This window comes from Clinocottus analis, unplaced genomic scaffold (assembly GCF_023055335.1).
Source record: "Clinocottus analis isolate CAN_PGR_092001 unplaced genomic scaffold, fCliAna1.0.p SCAF_5, whole genome shotgun sequence".
In the NCBI taxonomy this organism is placed as follows: Eukaryota; Metazoa; Chordata; class Actinopteri; order Perciformes; family Cottidae; genus Clinocottus; species Clinocottus analis.
The window spans coordinates 245,001-262,500 of NW_027176207.1; the positions used below are offsets into that span (position 1 = coordinate 245,001).

A 17,500-nucleotide genomic window follows, 5' to 3' on the forward strand; every position below is an offset into this window, starting at 1 on the left:
CATTTCGCCCTGAAGGTACTCTCTATGACCAATTAGGATTTGTCACACAGTGAAAGCCTTAGCATGGAGCAAAATGCATCTCCGACAGAAGATTTAAACAGGTCTCACTTGTCATATTTAGTCGAAACTGAATAGAAAACAAACAAAAGATGATCCTACATGAACGGCGTGGATAAACGTGTTGCTATTCACATCACATTAAGAGGCTGTGACAGCTGTGAGACGTGAGGGATGAGAATTAGGCTCGTGAGCCAAGATTAGGACTAAAGTCTCTTCTGTTTCAGTGTGTGTGCATGTGTATGCATGCAGGCATGTCTGCACATATGTCAGACATCTGAGTGCTGCAATACGCATGGCGGCAGCACCAGGCCTCTTGAAGCAGTTTCTGGCCGACATCACTGTGCTCAGGAGACTGTGCTGGGCCGGGACCTGAAGCCAGAGGGAGGATACCGGCAGCAAGAGAAACGAGACGTCCTCTTTCATGAATCTAGTGGCGCCGACATGCCGGCTGGTCTGCAAGGAGCTAAACAACGCTGCAGAGCTCGATGTGCGACAACTGGCAACGCAATTTGTGAACAAGTCCCGTGACCTCCAACCTCAAGATACCTGATGGAGGATGTCTTCATACACCGAAGCATCGTATTCTGGTGCATTTGAATGTGTTTGCATGCTGGGGTCCCTGAGCATTCTGCTCATGCAACTTCAGCACAAACCGGAGACCTTGGTCGCTCAGAGGATGCAGCGCTTCCTCGGTATTGACAATGACTTCTAAAACATGTAACGGGCACACACTGCATATAGAAACGCACCTTATGCAGAGCGGTCTGCCTGTTTCAAAGAAAGGACATATTCTCTAGCCCTGTCTGATGAAGGTTTATATAAGTCACTGATGTTGCAAGGAATATAGCAGGTGTGCCAGTGTAGCTCATGATTGGAGCTTTACATAGATTTCAAAGCAGTCATTTTTGAATAAAAATAGTTTGTCGGGTCCCTGAAGGACAAAACGTGAATGCTGAGGCAAAATAACAGACTTTTAAAATGTCAGGTTGTCCCCTCGAGGAACAGTTGATGGTTGAAGGGGGAGGGGAGGAAAAACACAAGAGAAATTATGGTTTTGTCGTTTAATGTCACATGGGCTTGGCACAGCTTCACAAGGTTAACATGCCAGAGACTATCAATCAAGGGAACTGGTGGCCGTCTGTCACATAATATACATCAAGCGGCGAGTGTGAAGGCGTCGCTGCAGCGACTGCATCAGCTACTGTACCTGCCGCCTCTGAACACTTCAATCAGTGCAAGAGCAATGGAGCCCGATCAATATTCACACAGGGATGAAAGGCTAACAGCATTATTATGTGATGATTATTTCAAGATTCAACAGCAACACACTCTGTAAATCACGGAGAGAAGAAAATCCCTGCACAGTCCTGCTTCTGTTCCATTAATCTGGTGTTGACTAATTGAATCAGGAATAACAGAAGCAGAATGAGATTCAGCAGGAAAGAAACGTCCTTTTGGGTAATGATAGCAAGAAGAGAGGGTCTCCCACATGAGCTGCATGCAGCACGCTGTGGCAGACGAGCAGGGAAGAAAAGGGGAAATCAAGGGAAGCGAACCAGACTCTTCCTCACTTCTTGTTTCTCGACAGCACACATTTTCACGTCTGCGCCTGACTGCAGATACCCACCTAATAATGTTACTAATACCTTTAGAGGGCTTCATAAGAAAGGTCATTCCATTATTAAGAGACTGGAGTTCCATAATGTGCATTATTGGATTATTGCAATGCAGTAGAAACCTGACTGAATCAGCTGCACGTTTACAATATAGAGAGAAAGAAGCGGTGGGCTCCTCCTCTTGGTGGTGAACGACCACTTTGAAGCCTCGACTTCATCATTTTGGCCGTCGCCATCTTGTTTTTTCGCAACCAGAAGAAACGAGCGCTGAATGAGACCAAAATGTTTCAATCAACTGAAAGCACACAGTGAAAGGGTTAAGGTTGCAAGACCATGACGCATACGACCTGTCAATCACAAGGAGGCACGGCCCACAGCGCACACTCCACTAACTGGTGCACTGTACATGAAACATACTAAGTGAACATGGTGCTGTGTGCAAGAAGACTGAAACCAGCGATCTACACATGTTGACAATGTTCCAGAGGTGACAACTAAAGGTAGAACAAGGGCCCTTTAAACTGCATGACTTGTGTTTACAACAGAAGAGTCCGCCCCTGCTGGCCATTAAAGGAAATGCACTTCACAACAAAAGGCACCTCAGACTTTGCCTTCACGTCTGCAAACAGGACGATGGCCTTTGTTTACCAGCAGGACAGCTCAGCTCATCTGTCATATTCTGATGGCATCATTATTATTATTATAGACTCTACCTGGACAGACCAGCTTCATAGACTCTACCTGGACAGACCAGCTTCATAGACTCTACCTGGACAGACCAGCTTCATAGACTCTACCTGGACAGACCAGCTTCATAGACTCTACCTGGACAGACCAGCTTCATAGACTCTACCTGGACAGACCAGACTTCATAGACTCTACCTGGACAGACCAGACTTCATAGACTCTACCTGGACAGACCAGCTTCATAGACTCTACCTGGACAGACCAGCTTCATAGACTCTACCTGGACAGACCAGCTTCCTAGACTCTACCTGGACAGACCAGCTTCCTAGACTCTACCTGGACAGACCAGACTTCATAGACTCTACCTGGACAGACCAGCTTCATAGACTCTACCTGGACAGACCAGCTTCATAGACTCTACCTGGACAGACCAGACTTGGCCTTCATAGACTCGATAGACTTCATAGACTCTGCAGTCACATTCAGTCATGTGACACTGAGTTTAAGAGCAATGAGGTTACGATATCTGATGAACTTCTTTCTCTCTTAAAGATGTATTTTTGCGCGATAAGGCGCCCACGAGGCAGAGGGAAACAAACTGCCTCTTTGCTAATGACTTCTGTAATTGCACAGTTGCTTAGCAATTTTGAATGTGTCCTCGCTGTTGATGTACTTCTCCTTCTCACAGATTAGGAAGCACCAGGCTCTGAGCCTGCTCCACTGTGTGAATAATGACCTCTGAACCTATTAAAGAAAACACATCTCTCTCGGTTCCCCGTGTTCCAGCAGCATCCATTCCTCAGGCTGGACTCACGGGGGAGCAACAACAGGAGGAGCAGGACGTCCAGTAGTGCAAAACATGCATTCAGCTCATTGCAAAGATGTCAATTTCATAGTTTTACTGGCGTCATATGTAAGATTTCTCCTCGCTCACGGCACGTCATACTGATGGAGAGCAGCGATGTTGATTCTGTTTCTGCCGGTTCATCACGAGCCAGCTGAAGCGGCACATTCACTTAAATAGTAATCCCAGAGAGGGCGCAGCGCTGTGGGAGTCCATACATCACAGGGGACATGTGTGAGGTCCAGAGAGACCCATCCCCTGCTGGGAGAGAGATGGAGGACGGGTGGAGCAGATGGGTGTGTGAGTCAGCACGGCGTTTGATAAGGATGCACGACAGAAAAGGACGTGTCTCTTTCAAATATCCCCCTGGGAGAGCTGATTGGATGCATTACGGAACAGGAGGCAAGAGGAGAGGGCAACACATTCACATAACGCATTTATAATGAGCTGAAGAGTTACAGCCGGCTGGTTTCAACGCGCAGAGCTAACATGAGCTGTGAACCATGAACTCCCCCTGGGGACCGAGCCTCTGGGCCCACATGCTCCACCTACTTCATACCATGTGATAGCGACTGGATGGATGGACCTTACATGTCCTTTTGAAGCTCTTCTCTCCAGATAAAGGTGTGCTGATTCAGTTTAGATGTGTCACCCTTGTTGTTTTGGGCTTCGCATTAACTGGAACACAAGGTGAAGCTTCTCATGTGACGGCGGTCCTACCTTCCTCTTCTTGAAGGCCTGCCGTGCCAGGTATCCTCTGCAGGTGGCCTGGAACAGGGTGAGATTACACCTGGTCTGCTCATCCCTCTGCTCCTCCAGCTTGGCCAAGCTGCCGGCTCTGAAGAACAACTGGAACAAAACACACCAAACCAAGTGAACTTACTAGTGATGGATACGCTTATTTTAGCCAAAACAATATAATTTCATAAATATAAACAGGACTGAGTTAAAAGGTAAATTAGCACTGAAGCAGTTAATCAATAGGAGGCAGTGTAAGTGAGTCTTATCTCAGTGGGAAAGCTGCGATTAAGTTATTATCTCGGACTATCGGCCTTGTCTGCTTCTAATCTCGGCCAAAAGGTAGAACTCAGGTAAACAGCCGACATGAAGCAGATCACCTGTCCGTCAGAGGGATCAGCACTGAGAAGGCATAAAACACATGATGGCAGCCAGCGATTAAGACCCCGACGCTTTACGAACAACAGATTCATTCGTGATTTGTTAGCGAAGCCGAAGCTGTAAATGATGGAGCAGCTTCTGGAGGGTCGATTCCAACATTACTGTTGAGATGTCTCAGCGGGGGCTGGAGCTGTTTGTCCTCATGTAAAAGCGTCCTTGGCGTGCTGTTTTTAGACACGGGGCGTCTCTAATGCTGCCGTCGGGTTGCATGCTGTAATTGGCGTGCAAGTGAGCCAGGTTGCTAGGACGCCACAGCAGTGCTCTGCGAATGGCCGACTGTGCTCGTCTGCTTCTGAGTCCATTTCACACTCAAAGTGAGGCTCCATGCGCCGCCGCCGTCTCTCTGCTTTGAAAGGAGTGCAGCACATATGTGGGAGCACAAGTCCTGTTTTTACATGATGGGTCCTTTGATTCCCTTCCTGCTGACGGGATTAGACCTCAGTGTGCCGGCAGAGTTTACTGTGATTACTTTACAACGGTCACGGGGAAAAACAAAGAGGGCCATCACTTGTGAGAATTTGCTCTGATGACCTGAACAGAAAGAGAGGGGGGTGGGGCTCTGGGGTTGCCACGGCTACACTCCTGAAGAAGGGAACGGCTGGGCAACAAAGAGGAAGAGAAGCCACCTGGAGGAGGGACAGGTGTGAAGAGCCTCGTGCTGCTCAGAGCTGTCAGAGATTCACACTGAAGCTTCACTTCAAAGCTGCGTGTGGACTCACCCGACTGAGGCCCATGTGGAAGCTGCTCCTCTCCAGATCCAAGGACTCCAGCAGCTCCTCCACCGCCTGCGAGAAGACACACATGCACACAAACACAAGCATGCACACACACATGTACACAAACATGTACACACACAAACATGTACACACACATGTACACACACAAACACACTTAGTCTTTCAACTGCTGCATCCAGAGGGAGCTTCTACTGACGCCGCGACACTTCAGTAGTCCACAGCTCCCCTGAGGTGCCATGCTGAACAAATGGCACAGCGCCCCCCCCCCCCCCCCCCCCGCTCGCCCCCCCTCCTCTCTCACATCCATTTCTGTTTTTAAAGCAAGTCGGGAGGCACAGAAAAAGTTTGACTCCTCAGAACCTCCCAACCACAAAGCATTTACAACTTGTCCCCTCGTAATCCACCTGCCCCCCCCCCCGCACACACACACACACTGTGTGTTGAACACACACAGCTGAAGCAGAGGCACAGCAGCGGCTGGCCTGGAGCCTCTGCAGTCTCTGGGGCTTCAGGAGCCTCTGGGGCCTCAGAGGCCTCTGCAACCTCAGGGGCCTCTGCAGTCTCTGGGGCCTCTGGAGCCTCAGCAGCCTCTGCAGTCTCTGCAGCCTCAGAGGCCTCAGAGGCCTCTGGAGCCTCTGGGGCTTTAGGGGCCTCTGGAGCCTCAGGGTCCTCTGCAGTCTCTGCAGTATCTGCAGTCTCAGGGGCCTTTGGGGCCTCTGCAGCCTCATGGGCGTCTGGGGCCTCTGCAGTCTCTGCAGCCTCTGGGGCCTCAGGGGCCTCTGCAGCCTCAGGAGCCTCTGCAGTCTCTGCAGCCTCAGGGGCCTCTGGGGCCTCAGGAGCCTCTGCAGCCTCTGCAGCCTCAGGGGCCTCTGGGGCCTCAGGAGCCTCTGCAGCCTCAGGGGCCTCTGCAGCCTCTGGGGCCTCTGCAGCCTCTGCGGCCTCAGGGGCCTCTGCAGCCTCTGGGGCCTCTGCAGCCTCTGCGGCCTCTGGGGCCTCTGCAGCCTTAGGGGCCTCTGGGGCCTCTGGGGCCTCTGCAGCCTCAGGGGCCTCTGGGGCCTCTGGGGCCTCTGCAGCCTCAGGGGCCTCTGGGGCCTCAGGGGCCTCAGGGGCCTCTGCAGCCTCAGGGGCCTCTGGGGCCTCTGGGGCCTCTGGGGCCTCTGCAGCCTCAGGGGCCTCAGGGGCCTCTGGGGCCTCAGGGGCCTCTGCAGCCTCAGGGGCCTCTGGGGCCTCTGGGGCCTCTGCGTGCCGCACACTGTGGCAGCGTTGTTGCGGCGGCCTGCGGGCAGAGAGCTGCCTACATGACACCTGCAGGTTTGTCATGAGCTCTGAGGAGCTTGTGTGTGGAACGCAGCGGCGCAGCAGCGGCGCAGCAGCGGCGCAGCAGCGGCGCAGCAGCGGCGCAGCAGCGGCGCAGCAGCGGCGCAGCAGCGGCCGCTTTGCTCTCCTTTAACCCCATTCTTTCACTCGCTCTTGTTTCTCTCTCAAAACCAACTTGTATATTTCTCCCACTTCAAGCAGAGCTTCTGCTGCAGAGGTCCATTTGAAACAACAGCACTACAGACGGGGAACCTTGGCGGCGACAACAGAAGACACAGTAAGAGCATCTTCATGAATGGTGTTTTGTTGTTTTGAGCAGACTTTCTAAATATGAAGCCACATCTTCCTCTTCAACAGAAGTGATCCTGATGAGGTTAAATTGATTAGATAATTCCAACGGCTCTGATGAATGAGGGTTTATTACTCTGTCAGTTGACTGCTGACAATGTAATGAAGCTGCCTCTTCACCACATTAATCTCCGCTGGCGGAGCGGCACGTTTCCTCTCCAGTGGATTGACTCACTCTCCTCTCGTCCTTCACGATGTAGTTCCTGCCGTGCTTCTTGGAGAGGTGCGGCGCCAGCACGTCGAACCGCCGGCGAAACTCAGAGAACACCATGTGGTCGGGGTAACCTGTGAAGGTGGGCATGCAACAGCAGCGTTAGATCCTGCAGCGCTCTGCGTTCCTTCAGCGAGGCGGCGCCCTCACCTTGCCTGTAGAGCCGCAGAGCGTCCAGCAGCTTGGAGCCGCGCAGCTGAGCACGCAGCAAGGCCACGTCCAGCTGCATTAAGCCGGGATCTCCCGGCTCCACGGGAGCCTCACACTCCCCGGCTTTGAACAGGGATCCACACAGAGCCTTGAGGGCGTCGGCCTTCGGCAATATGCAGTGAACAAAGTGAATCCTGGACCTCCGCACCATGTCGAGCAGAGCATCCTGGAAAACAAAGAGCAGCAGAATACTTCCCACATGTCCATGGAACGAGCCGCTCAGCAGTAGCTTAGCAACCCAATGCTACGCATGTTGGTTCGGACACGCACACCTCACAACGCCACATGAAGTGAGAACGCTGTGTTTCGAAGGTCACATGGAGGTCGACGGTCTTAATTCTGAGAGCTGTGTGAACTCTACCTCTGACACTGGAACCGTTATTATGGAAACATCGACATGTGTAAAGCCTGATTTTAGGTCTGTGTGTCTCTTGTTCCTTTCAGTTTTTACATATTTTTTGTTTGTTTATTTCTATATAATCTCAAAGGGGCATATGATGCTTCTGTGACTACTGCAGTGATTCTGGTGTTCTGATTCAAATAGTTTTCACCACAACGTGTGTCACCTTTCCTCTCATGGTTGTTGCTATTCATAAGGATGAGTCCACGCCTCACAGTCAGCCTTCCTCCATATCTTAACATCATGTTTTTATCATAACAATGTGCAGATAATGTATAAAAACACCTCATAGTATTGGATTCATAAAATGCTAGAGAATAATCCTGCAGAAGGCTCAAATAGCTGCAGACAGCGCTGTTCTCATGGCGCACTAACACAAGGCCTAACATCATTTTAAAATCTCTGGGTGCAGTCCAGATATGGGCCGTCATCCCATCAGTTTCATTTAAAGCTTTGGAGGGCAATTTGTGTCGGCGACAGTGTCCAAAGGACACGACTACACAAATTCACCACGATGAGCCTTGATTTACTGGCCGCATCAAGCTGTCAGGTTGCCTCCACAAACAGGATGAATGAAGGCGGCGGACCGGATGTCGACCTTCGGCGTCCTTGGCGGTACGAGGCACGCGGTTCTTTGGACGCGTAGAAACAAGGTCTGACTGGTTGGTTCCTCTCACCACTTGAAGCTTTATCTGGATGCACAAGGACTTCTTCTTCATGGCAGCCACCCCGGTGGTGAAGGTCTTCCTCATGCTGGTGGCCCGGCGCAGGGACAGCTGGGAAACGCCTTCCAGGCCCGCGATGGACCCGGAAAGCACCGTGGCTCCAGCCGCACGGCCCGCGAACAACGAGCTGATGAGCTTCCTGCAAGAGATGCACGACGTCAACCTGCAGCTCGGTCTCAGACCCCCCCCCACCCCCCTCCAGCTGACGCTTACTTCTGGGAGTCCTGCAGCAGGCTTGCAGCGTTGGTCGATGCAGGGTTCTGCTTGGCGTAGTTCAGCCACCCGCAGGCGTCGTACTCCACCCAGTCGGTCCCGTGACTGTGGCCCAGCAGGAAGTGGCGATCCTTTTCACTCTTCAAGAGGAAAGTGTGACCTGTTGTAGATGCAGGAGGTCGTGTGAGGGCCGAGCAGCCTCCAGTCTCTGAAACTAGACTTTTCTGGAACTCTATGGAGTTCAGTTTCATGAATATAGACAAAGACACTTCACTGTGTCCCAGAGGTTGTGACAAAGTGCACGCTGACATGTCTGCATCTGAAGTTAACCTGTTTCTAGAGTAAAGAAACATTCCTCCATCACATGTAATCACATCATATTTAATGCCAAAAGCAACAGAGATGAAAGTTCACACCAAGAATGTTTACTTAGGTTTGGCAACATCATAAATATTATTACTATGGCGTTAATGAGATTTGGATATAATATCTCTTTTTATTTTGTATTCAAAAGAGGAATGAGCAGCTGATGTCAGCAGACTGCAGGTGTGTCATGCCTTTGCTCTCGCCCTCCGCCGGCCCGTAGTAGCTGAAGAGACGTGCCAACAGGGTTTCCTCGGAGCCTCCGGGCTGCAGCGCCTCCTCCTCCATCAGCCACAGCAGGCCGCGCGCCTCCTCGGGCCGCGCCGGACGCACCTGTCCAATAAACACAGAGGTCACAGCTCCTCGGAGCGATCGTAGCCGAGACACATCACGCTCTGTTTACCTGCTGGAAACACGGCACATGAGGAGAAAAACAATCACCGAAGCTAGCTGAAGACTAGCGCCACGGCTGTAGCTTTGAGCTAACGTTCTAGCGGAGCACCAACTGTCACTCACTCAGCAGTTACCCGCCTTGCCACGAGGACGCTAGCTTAGCTATTCAGGGGCCGCTTCAGGAGGGTACTGCTGATGTCTTTTTATCCTCTTTCTGGGCGAACATAAACACTGCTGCTTGTGGAAGATCCCGAGAGATGTTCCCTTCAATCTCTTTTCTAGTGGAAGTGTTGAGCTGCTATATGTTTTTAGCAGTGTGAGCCGTTGTGCCTGATAGCACGGCTAGCATCCGCAGGGAAAGTTCCAACATAATTTGTGTTCTCTGCAGCCTCCGGCAGTTGCTGCGATAATGGCAGAATCAATTTAGCTTTTCCTTATAATCGAAAATGGAAACAAAAAAGAGCTCATGAATACAGAGAGTGGCGCGGGGGGGGATTAAAAACTAATACAATTAGTATTACAATTAGTGTGAGCACAGAGAAGGAAACAAAACCCTCTCCGGCATTGATGATCATGGAATAAGGGAGAGCTCTTTCCGTGCGTCTGTGTATGATAACCAACAAGGACAGCGCAGCTTTAGCATTTTGAAGCACACGGTGTGTTTCTGTAGCTGCTGCCAGAGTCCTGCGAGTTCAGATGATGAAATAAGCCGCTGTAGTTGTGTAGATGACAATGAGCTGCAGGGACATTGATCTCCGCTCCGAGGCGGCTCGGTTGGATCCAGCAGGGATCTCGGGATCCAAACTCACAAAACCAAATGTGTTTTTTAGCAGCTATCAGGAAGCGACACTGGAGACGTCCTTATCAGCAGAGCACACTGCGCTGACTTCAAATACAACACAGAGGATCAGTTTGGAGGAGACATATGACAACTTTGAGGCCGTGAATTAAGCGTTGAGGCTGTTTGCGATAACGGACATCTGAGCTCCAACAGGAGGAAAAAAGAATAAATGTGAGTTGAGAAAAAAGAGAAATCAAACTGTCTTTTTTATTCAAAGCAGCAGATCTTTAAAGTTGACTTTAGAAATGACTTTGAAGGATCTGCGTTTTTCCCCTTTGCTTTTCAGTCTGATGTTCTTCGGTTCAATGCTTCTGATGACATTCCCATTAGACTGTGGGCCCTATACAAAGTAAAGCACTCAATGCCAACATATTGGAGTTACAGCAAAGTGATCTATGACTCTGTAAACTCTGCCATTTCTGTTTCCATGGTGCAGATCACAGGCTGCAGAGGCCAAACATTGATTTTCTTTCTTAATGTCAATTCTATAACCTTTCTGTTCCCGCTCCTCCTCTCCCGTTTGAGCCTCTGCCAAACACCTTTCAATACAACTCACAGGAGGAAAACTCCCAACGCCAAAAGATTGTGTTTATTGTTGAATGAAAAGGATTCAGATAACCAAGTAAAAACAGATCATCAAAGACTTGCGAGCCGAGACGCAGACAGCCGACACACGAAGAGCAGAACTCACCAGCGCCTGGCTGGAGGCCTGGTCCACCACGGCCACCGACAGGGAGCTGCTGGGCTCCAGGTGGTCCAACGCCAGCTCCATGTTCTCCTGCAGGAGCACAGAAGACTCCTTACTGACTGAGGAGGACGCACGTCAAAGAAACAGGACATTCAGGTCATGCTGGGTCTTCACAAACTCAAAGAAAAGCTTCTCCGAAGATGATCTTTTTGAATTTGATTGACACATGTCATCATGGTGGTTACCTTACAGGCTTAATGCGTTGCTACCGAGACCGAGACAAGATGCCACGCCCCCTTTGAGCGCTCAGAGACCTGGCCTCCATGTGACGCTGACGCTCACATGACGCTCACATGACGCTCACATGACGCTACAAGAGTTACAGGAGTAACTTCTACAAGTTACAGGAGTAACTTCTACGAGAGTTCAACGATGAATCAATAAGTTGATCAACAGAATCATCAAACTCGACACATTTGCTGATTCCAGCTTTCCTGTGTTCAATGTTCTTGATCATCGTTCTGACAAAAGACATCCAAACTTCTCTGTGAGGAATTATAATGCCACTTATTTCATACACACAACAACTCAACAAAAGATTGTTGGCAGGTGATTTAATCATAAAAGACAAGAATTGCTGTCTGTTCTCCACATGAGACAATGGAGGCCTGCTGCAGGCTGCAGGATGCAGGCTGCAGGATGCAGGATGCAGGCTGCTGGATGCAGGCTGCAGGCTGCAGGATGCTGGATGCAGGCTGCTGGATGCAGGCTGCAGGATGCTGGATGCAGGCTGCAGGATGCAGGATGCAGGCTGCTGGATGCAGGCTGCAGGCTGCAGGATGCTGGATGCAGGCTGCAGGCTGCAGGCTGCAGGATGCAGGATGCAGGCTGCTGGATGCAGGCTGCAGGCTGCAGCACGGCCCTCATGTTAAAACCCTAACTCTAACCCTAACTGCGCCTCGTGAATGCGCAGACATCCATAATAACTCACAAGGTTTGTATGGATATTGAAATGTAAAAACTATGGCATTTTAGATGTAAAAAAATAAATAAAGCCACAACAAATCTATTATAATAACAAGAACATTTGGCATTTATAAGGCTGCTTTTCCTGTGGGTAAATGGGAACTCTAAAAGATTTCATTACTGTTGCACATAATAACATTTCAGGGATAAAAGTGGAAATAAATACAGTAAATGACTTCCACCGGAGCAGAGCGGCGTGCGGCGGCGCTCGATGCTGCAGCTGACAGCGTCACAGACACTTTAAGTCAAGTAGGAGCAGAAACCGTCTTCTCCTCCTGTCGGCATGCAGAGAATGTCTTTTTATTCTATTTTTGGAAATGCAGCGGTTAGAATATTTAAAGAAATGTTTAACCTTCACGTCCGGTTATCGATATTGGTAAATGAATTTGACCCAGTTTTCAATGGCGGTTTCACAGCTTCTTATAATTCAAAGTTGCACTGACAAGAGAGAGTTACTACACACACATTTATGCAATCCTTAATTTCGCTCCAATTCATTCTCCCAGCGGCGGCGTGGGCGGGACCGTGGGTGGAAATCCCAGGATCCTTCTTTTACTGTGAGTTTTAAATAAGAAGGGTATTAGAAGTCGGGATAGTCGTCATGATTAGATATTGATGTCAGCGATGAAAGAAAACGCATCCTTCACATTCGTATCTCGAGTTCTTCCAGCCGAGCTGTGGTCCGGCGCTGCACAGCTCGCAGCAGGAAGAAGACTGCCGTGCTCATGGGCGTGGCTCCCAAAGGCAGCCGAGTGACTTTCCTTTGATCCGGCAGAGGAGGTGAAGACTGGCATCGCTAATGAGAAGGGCTACCACCAGAACCACGCTGGCTTGTCACTGCTCGTGGCAGGTGGGAGGGATCAGGTGTTGAACGCATGTGCACGCTATCGGAGCTGATCTGAGAGGAAGCAGCAGACGAAGGGAGAGAGAGGCAGAAGGAGAGGCGGCAGGAAGAGGCAGGGTTTGGTTGCGTGCACGCTTCACATGTCCGTACCTCTTTGTATCTCTCCAGCTCCTGAGTGAAGGTGCGCTGGTAGAAGAGGCCGTGCAGGCGTTCCTGAGTGTAGTTGTGGCAAAGATCCTCAAAGGTGGCACCGCACTCGCGCTTGGCCAGCCGGGGGTTTTGAAAGCCCGGTGTGTCCACGATGAGCAGAGAGCACAGGGAGTGCTGGCTGGATCTCAAGGCCCTGGAGCACACAGGGCACACACACACACACACACACACACACACACACACACACACACACACACACACACACACACACACACACACACACACACAGATGCTTGAGACCGCATTGTATTGATTGCATTCGCTGCATATAACCCCTGGCTTTAACCTTAGCTCTCTCCACCACATCCCTAACTGTAACCCTCACTAAACATAATCTTACTTTTATTCAAAAAGCTAAATCCAAGCACACAGTCAAAATGGCATCTTATACTCCCGACTACCCGTTAAAAAACAACCTTGTCTGGACGTCTTAAGCCCCTCCCCTTTCAGAAACACCTCAGCCGTTCTGTAAGATTCAGCTCAAGATGCCAGCATCCAGATGAAAGATGCCGCGCGGCGTCTGCAGCGTCCGTTATGGAACGCTGCAGCCACAAACATGTCGTCTTCAGTTGGACACAGCTAGAGGAAAGCACAGGATCAGAAACACTCACCGGTTTATTAAAGAGATGAGCGTGGTGAAGAGTTCGGAGTAAAGCCCCGACGCCATGGCCTCCAGACAGTCCACGGCCGTGGCTTTGGGTCCCGCTAGGAGAGGCAGCCAGATCAGAAACGCTCATAGCACATCTCCATCCACTAACCACAAGACTAGCAGGTGAATTTGATGGAAAAGGAAGCGCATGTGTTTCAAAATGATGTTCCAAATAGTCCTATTTGTGCATATTATGCGCAGACATAAAGAATTCAAATGGGGTCTAATGGTGTGTAAGCAGCGTCTTCTACGTCTCAGGTGTTTCTGAAATGGTCCGATCAACCAGGCGTCTCGTCTGCGCCTCGCGGCGACGGCCACCTGTTAAACTCTCAGTTCATCCCACTCGCACAGAAAATGGAGCATTTTCACATGTGACTGTATGGCCATGTGCAGGGAAGGTGAAGCGGAGGTCAACTCCGTCCAGCCCATCTGTGACCGACTTCTAACTGTATCCTACCGCCCTTCAAAGAGCGCTGCAGTCCTGACGGAAAGCATGTGAAAAATCAATGTGAGGCAATTATGATTTCAAGGACAATGAACGAGCAGCAGATCCAAAATTGCTTGTCCCGACACAGTGTGTGTACTTATCTTTCAATAGCCATTGTAAAGCTGTGGTATTCATTACTAAGATAAGCTTTACTTTCTCCAGAGCATGCAATTTCCCTCCAGTGATGAGCAGAGGCGTATGCGTGTGCGTGTGTGTGTGGAAACAGCGTGACAAAGAGGAAGAGGAGGGAGATGGTGGGGGGAGGGGGAGGAATGAAGAGGAAATAGTCTGTTGGTGAATGCGGTCGCTGGAGTACCTGCATCTGCTGAGCCATTTCCGTCTGCAGCCTGGCGGATGGAGCTGGCTCTGGGCAGCGCGCCCTTGGCCTGGAGCTTGAAGACGGAGGAGGAGAGCTCCTCCAGGGTGCAGCCCAGCAGGTAGGCTGCCTTCTGGGCCCACTCATGACGTGCAAATTGTTTCCTGCCAGCTGAGACACGTGCATGAAAACCTCCATTAGCCCTTCTGCCAACGGCGCGGGTACCGGCTAGCCGGCGGCTTCGCCCGTCTCCGGTCACGGCGACACGGACGCAGCTGGTGAGGACGTGCACTCACCGCACGCTCAGATGTACAGAAGGACAGAAGCAGAAAAAGAAGGCGAATCCGCTCGACGGTTTCATGTCTAAAAATATGTCTATGAAGTGATAATTTCCCTTTTTAATATCTCCAGAATGAAAGCAAAACTTATAATTAGGGGACACAATGAATGTGTTTACATGAAGCCCTCTGTTGGGAAACAGTGTTCTCTTTTAATCTGGTGGCTGAGTGACGGAAACATGCAGATACGAGTGCAAGCCGGAGTTTTAATCCAGCGTGAAGCGGTATCTTCTGGGACTTGAGAGGAAGCTCTATCTGTTTCATCAGATTAGCAGGACGCTTGTCACGACGAGGACAGACGCTTGAACATCGGCTGTGAGAGACGTGCGCCAACACCGTAATTGAAATTCCGGTAAATCATCAAAAAGAGGAAATTGGGTTTGCCAATATTTCTAGATATTACTGAATCAAAATATAACAGAGTTTATGACTTTTAGAGATTAGAAAATAAATACATATTTACTATACTTGGCCTTAGAAGCACCCGGACTCAGTGTGATATTTACATACGCTTATTGAACAGACGTGTTGCGTCAGGGAAGGAAGTTCATTTCAGGCGCTCCTGTAATTAGTTTTGGTGGAAAAGAGACCAGTGCTGCCCTCTGCTGGCGCACCATGACGCTGCACTCAATATTTAAAATAGTTTATAACGTCTGATGCAATCAATCACACGAAAGAACCCGCAGAGAAACCTTTTTCTTTTTTTTAATGGACCGGATTATGATTAGAGTGCCTTAATGAATAAACTCAACATCCCCGTCGACACGAGACAGAATGTAATTGGCACCAACGTGTTGACTATCGGGCATAACTCCCATCATGCCTTGTTTCTCCATGAGAAGCGCTGTGTGTTCAGCAGTCTCAGGCCATAAATCTCCCAGTCATTTGCAGATTAGATGTTGGTAAGTGTCTGTGTTATGGGCCGATAATAATTTCTGAGCCTTTTCAAAGTGTTCCTGTGCTGCTATCAAGAAGATTGGCAGCCAGCTGGAGGGATCGCTGACAATGATTTGGCAATTACAATGCAGGCAGAGAAAAGAGCGAACAAACATGTCGGGAGCCAAAAACACACCGTCACAATGCGTCGTGGACAGTAAATCATTCCGGTGTACTGCGTCTAAACCCTGAAAGTCATCACGGTAATAGATTACAATTACATTTGCAATGCAAAACACAGTCAACTCTCCAGCCCGCGAGAACCGATCTTAAGCAAGGGTCCGACTGAGACGCTGCGTAGATGCTAATCTCATCATAATACACATCTTTTTGACAGCGCCAGCCTTTTAAAAAGCAGGCGTCTCATTGTAAACTGAAAGTCATCTGATCTTCTACTAAAAGAATCTTACATCAGGTTTCATCATTGAAATAGCTTCAAAGACTAAACTAATCCTCACGCCGTCCCATTAGGCCTCTGATGCTTCCTCATGACAATAAAACAGATTCGTCCAGACTGAAGCCAGAAGATTGAATCTTTCTCTCCTTCCACGTTCCACTGTGTCCTGCTTTGATTATGTAAAATGATCAATCAGTAAGGATTAATAAGGTCAACCGAGTTATAGAGGATGAAAGGAATTCAATGCGTCTCGTGTAACTTCACATTCAGTTCAAAGCAGCGCCTCGCTCAGGAAAAGCATCCACATGTTTGCAGACTATTCTGGTTCATGAGACCTTGCTAGTGGCAGAGCACCAGAGCGATTAATGAATACCAGTTGTGCTCACTGCAGCAGTTTACACATGAAATATATATAAAAACTAGTATAATAGCATCTAAAAACACTGCAAATGCATCTCGTGCATGCATTCACAGAGTTATTAGATATTATTGAAAACGGTTAATAAAGTCTGCATTTGTCTTGGATGTTGAGGACTAATAATAATAGTTATAAATGAACCGCTGGAGAGAAATCCTGGACCCTGACACCCGTTTCCTGCCTCCCTCTTTAGTTTAGAGCCGTGGATCGGAGCTCCTGTGCAGCTGTGCACTGAGAAACATCTTTTTAAATTGTCTCGCATAACACGCTCACGTGTGTGATTACAGTGTTGAGTCATGTTGTGAAATGTTGTCTTCTACATCGTGAACTGCAGAGCTTGCAAATCAACAGTGATCTCTGTGACTGGTTATTACATCCTTAATAACACGGCATGCAGCTACAGAATGGAGAGGTGTTACCCTTCGTGGCGCCTGCAGAGCCCAGGTGGTAGACGGCCCCGAGGACGAGCCAGACGGCCCTCTGCTCATCGCCGCTGATCCCCAGAACCTTCATGGCTGCTTGCAGCTTGGAAAACATCTGGGAGGCCCGCTGCTTATCCTCCGCCTGGCCGGTGCACATGACGGCAAATTAAATGATTAACGATTCAAATAAATCCTCTACAAGAGTCTTAAGGTAACGCTGGGAGATTGAGCAACTTGTCATATTAATATGACGAGTATGACTGATGGCTGCAAAGGTTCACCATAGTTGTTGACAGATGTCAGTGATTATTCACTTTCTGACCTGTCCTCATTTCTATTGGGAAGCTGCATTTCAAGTGTCAGTCGCACTGTGCAACAGGATGTACCTTTGTCTGAGGCATGATGCCAAAGGCATTGTTTTCAGCCAAGTGGTTGAGGTGCAGCTCCGTTCTGTAAAGGACAGAGAACATGGACATGTCTGCTCATCACAACAACAACAAAGAAGTAACACATCCGTACAGCAACAATCATCGTATTGTTCCAATGCAGACTCGCATCATAGTATTGATCCTGACCTCAGAGAGCTGTCGAGTCCAGCCATCAGGTAGTAAAAGACATTAAAGGT

The 17,500-nt window shown here is 49.4% G+C and overlaps 1 protein-coding gene across 5 annotated transcripts in view; it reads right to left on the bottom strand.

The window, feature by feature from the left end:
• Nucleotides 1–17,500, bottom strand: part of LOC137802179 (unconventional myosin-XVIIIa-like) — a 63,238-nt gene that overhangs the window by 26,564 nt on the left and 19,174 nt on the right. For all 5 annotated transcript variants that reach the window (XM_068599822.1, XM_068599818.1, XM_068599820.1 and 2 more), the window contains 14 exons: nt 17,451–17,500; nt 17,262–17,325; nt 16,873–17,017; nt 14,365–14,535; nt 13,524–13,617; nt 12,853–13,045; nt 10,836–10,922; nt 9,105–9,243; nt 8,548–8,707; nt 8,287–8,473; nt 7,150–7,375; nt 6,964–7,073; nt 5,106–5,171; nt 3,928–4,056 (listed from right to left, as the gene is read on the bottom strand). The exon at nt 17,451–17,500 is cut by the window's right edge and continues 51 nt beyond it. In XM_068599822.1, the coding sequence (XP_068455923.1) occupies nt 3,928–4,056; nt 5,106–5,171; nt 6,964–7,073; nt 7,150–7,375; nt 8,287–8,473; nt 8,548–8,707; nt 9,105–9,243; nt 10,836–10,922; nt 12,853–13,045; nt 13,524–13,617; nt 14,365–14,535; nt 16,873–17,017; nt 17,262–17,325; nt 17,451–17,500 (1,821 nt within the window). The remainder of the gene's footprint in view (nt 1–3,927; nt 4,057–5,105; nt 5,172–6,963; nt 7,074–7,149; nt 7,376–8,286; nt 8,474–8,547; nt 8,708–9,104; nt 9,244–10,835; nt 10,923–12,852; nt 13,046–13,523; nt 13,618–14,364; nt 14,536–16,872; nt 17,018–17,261; nt 17,326–17,450) is intronic.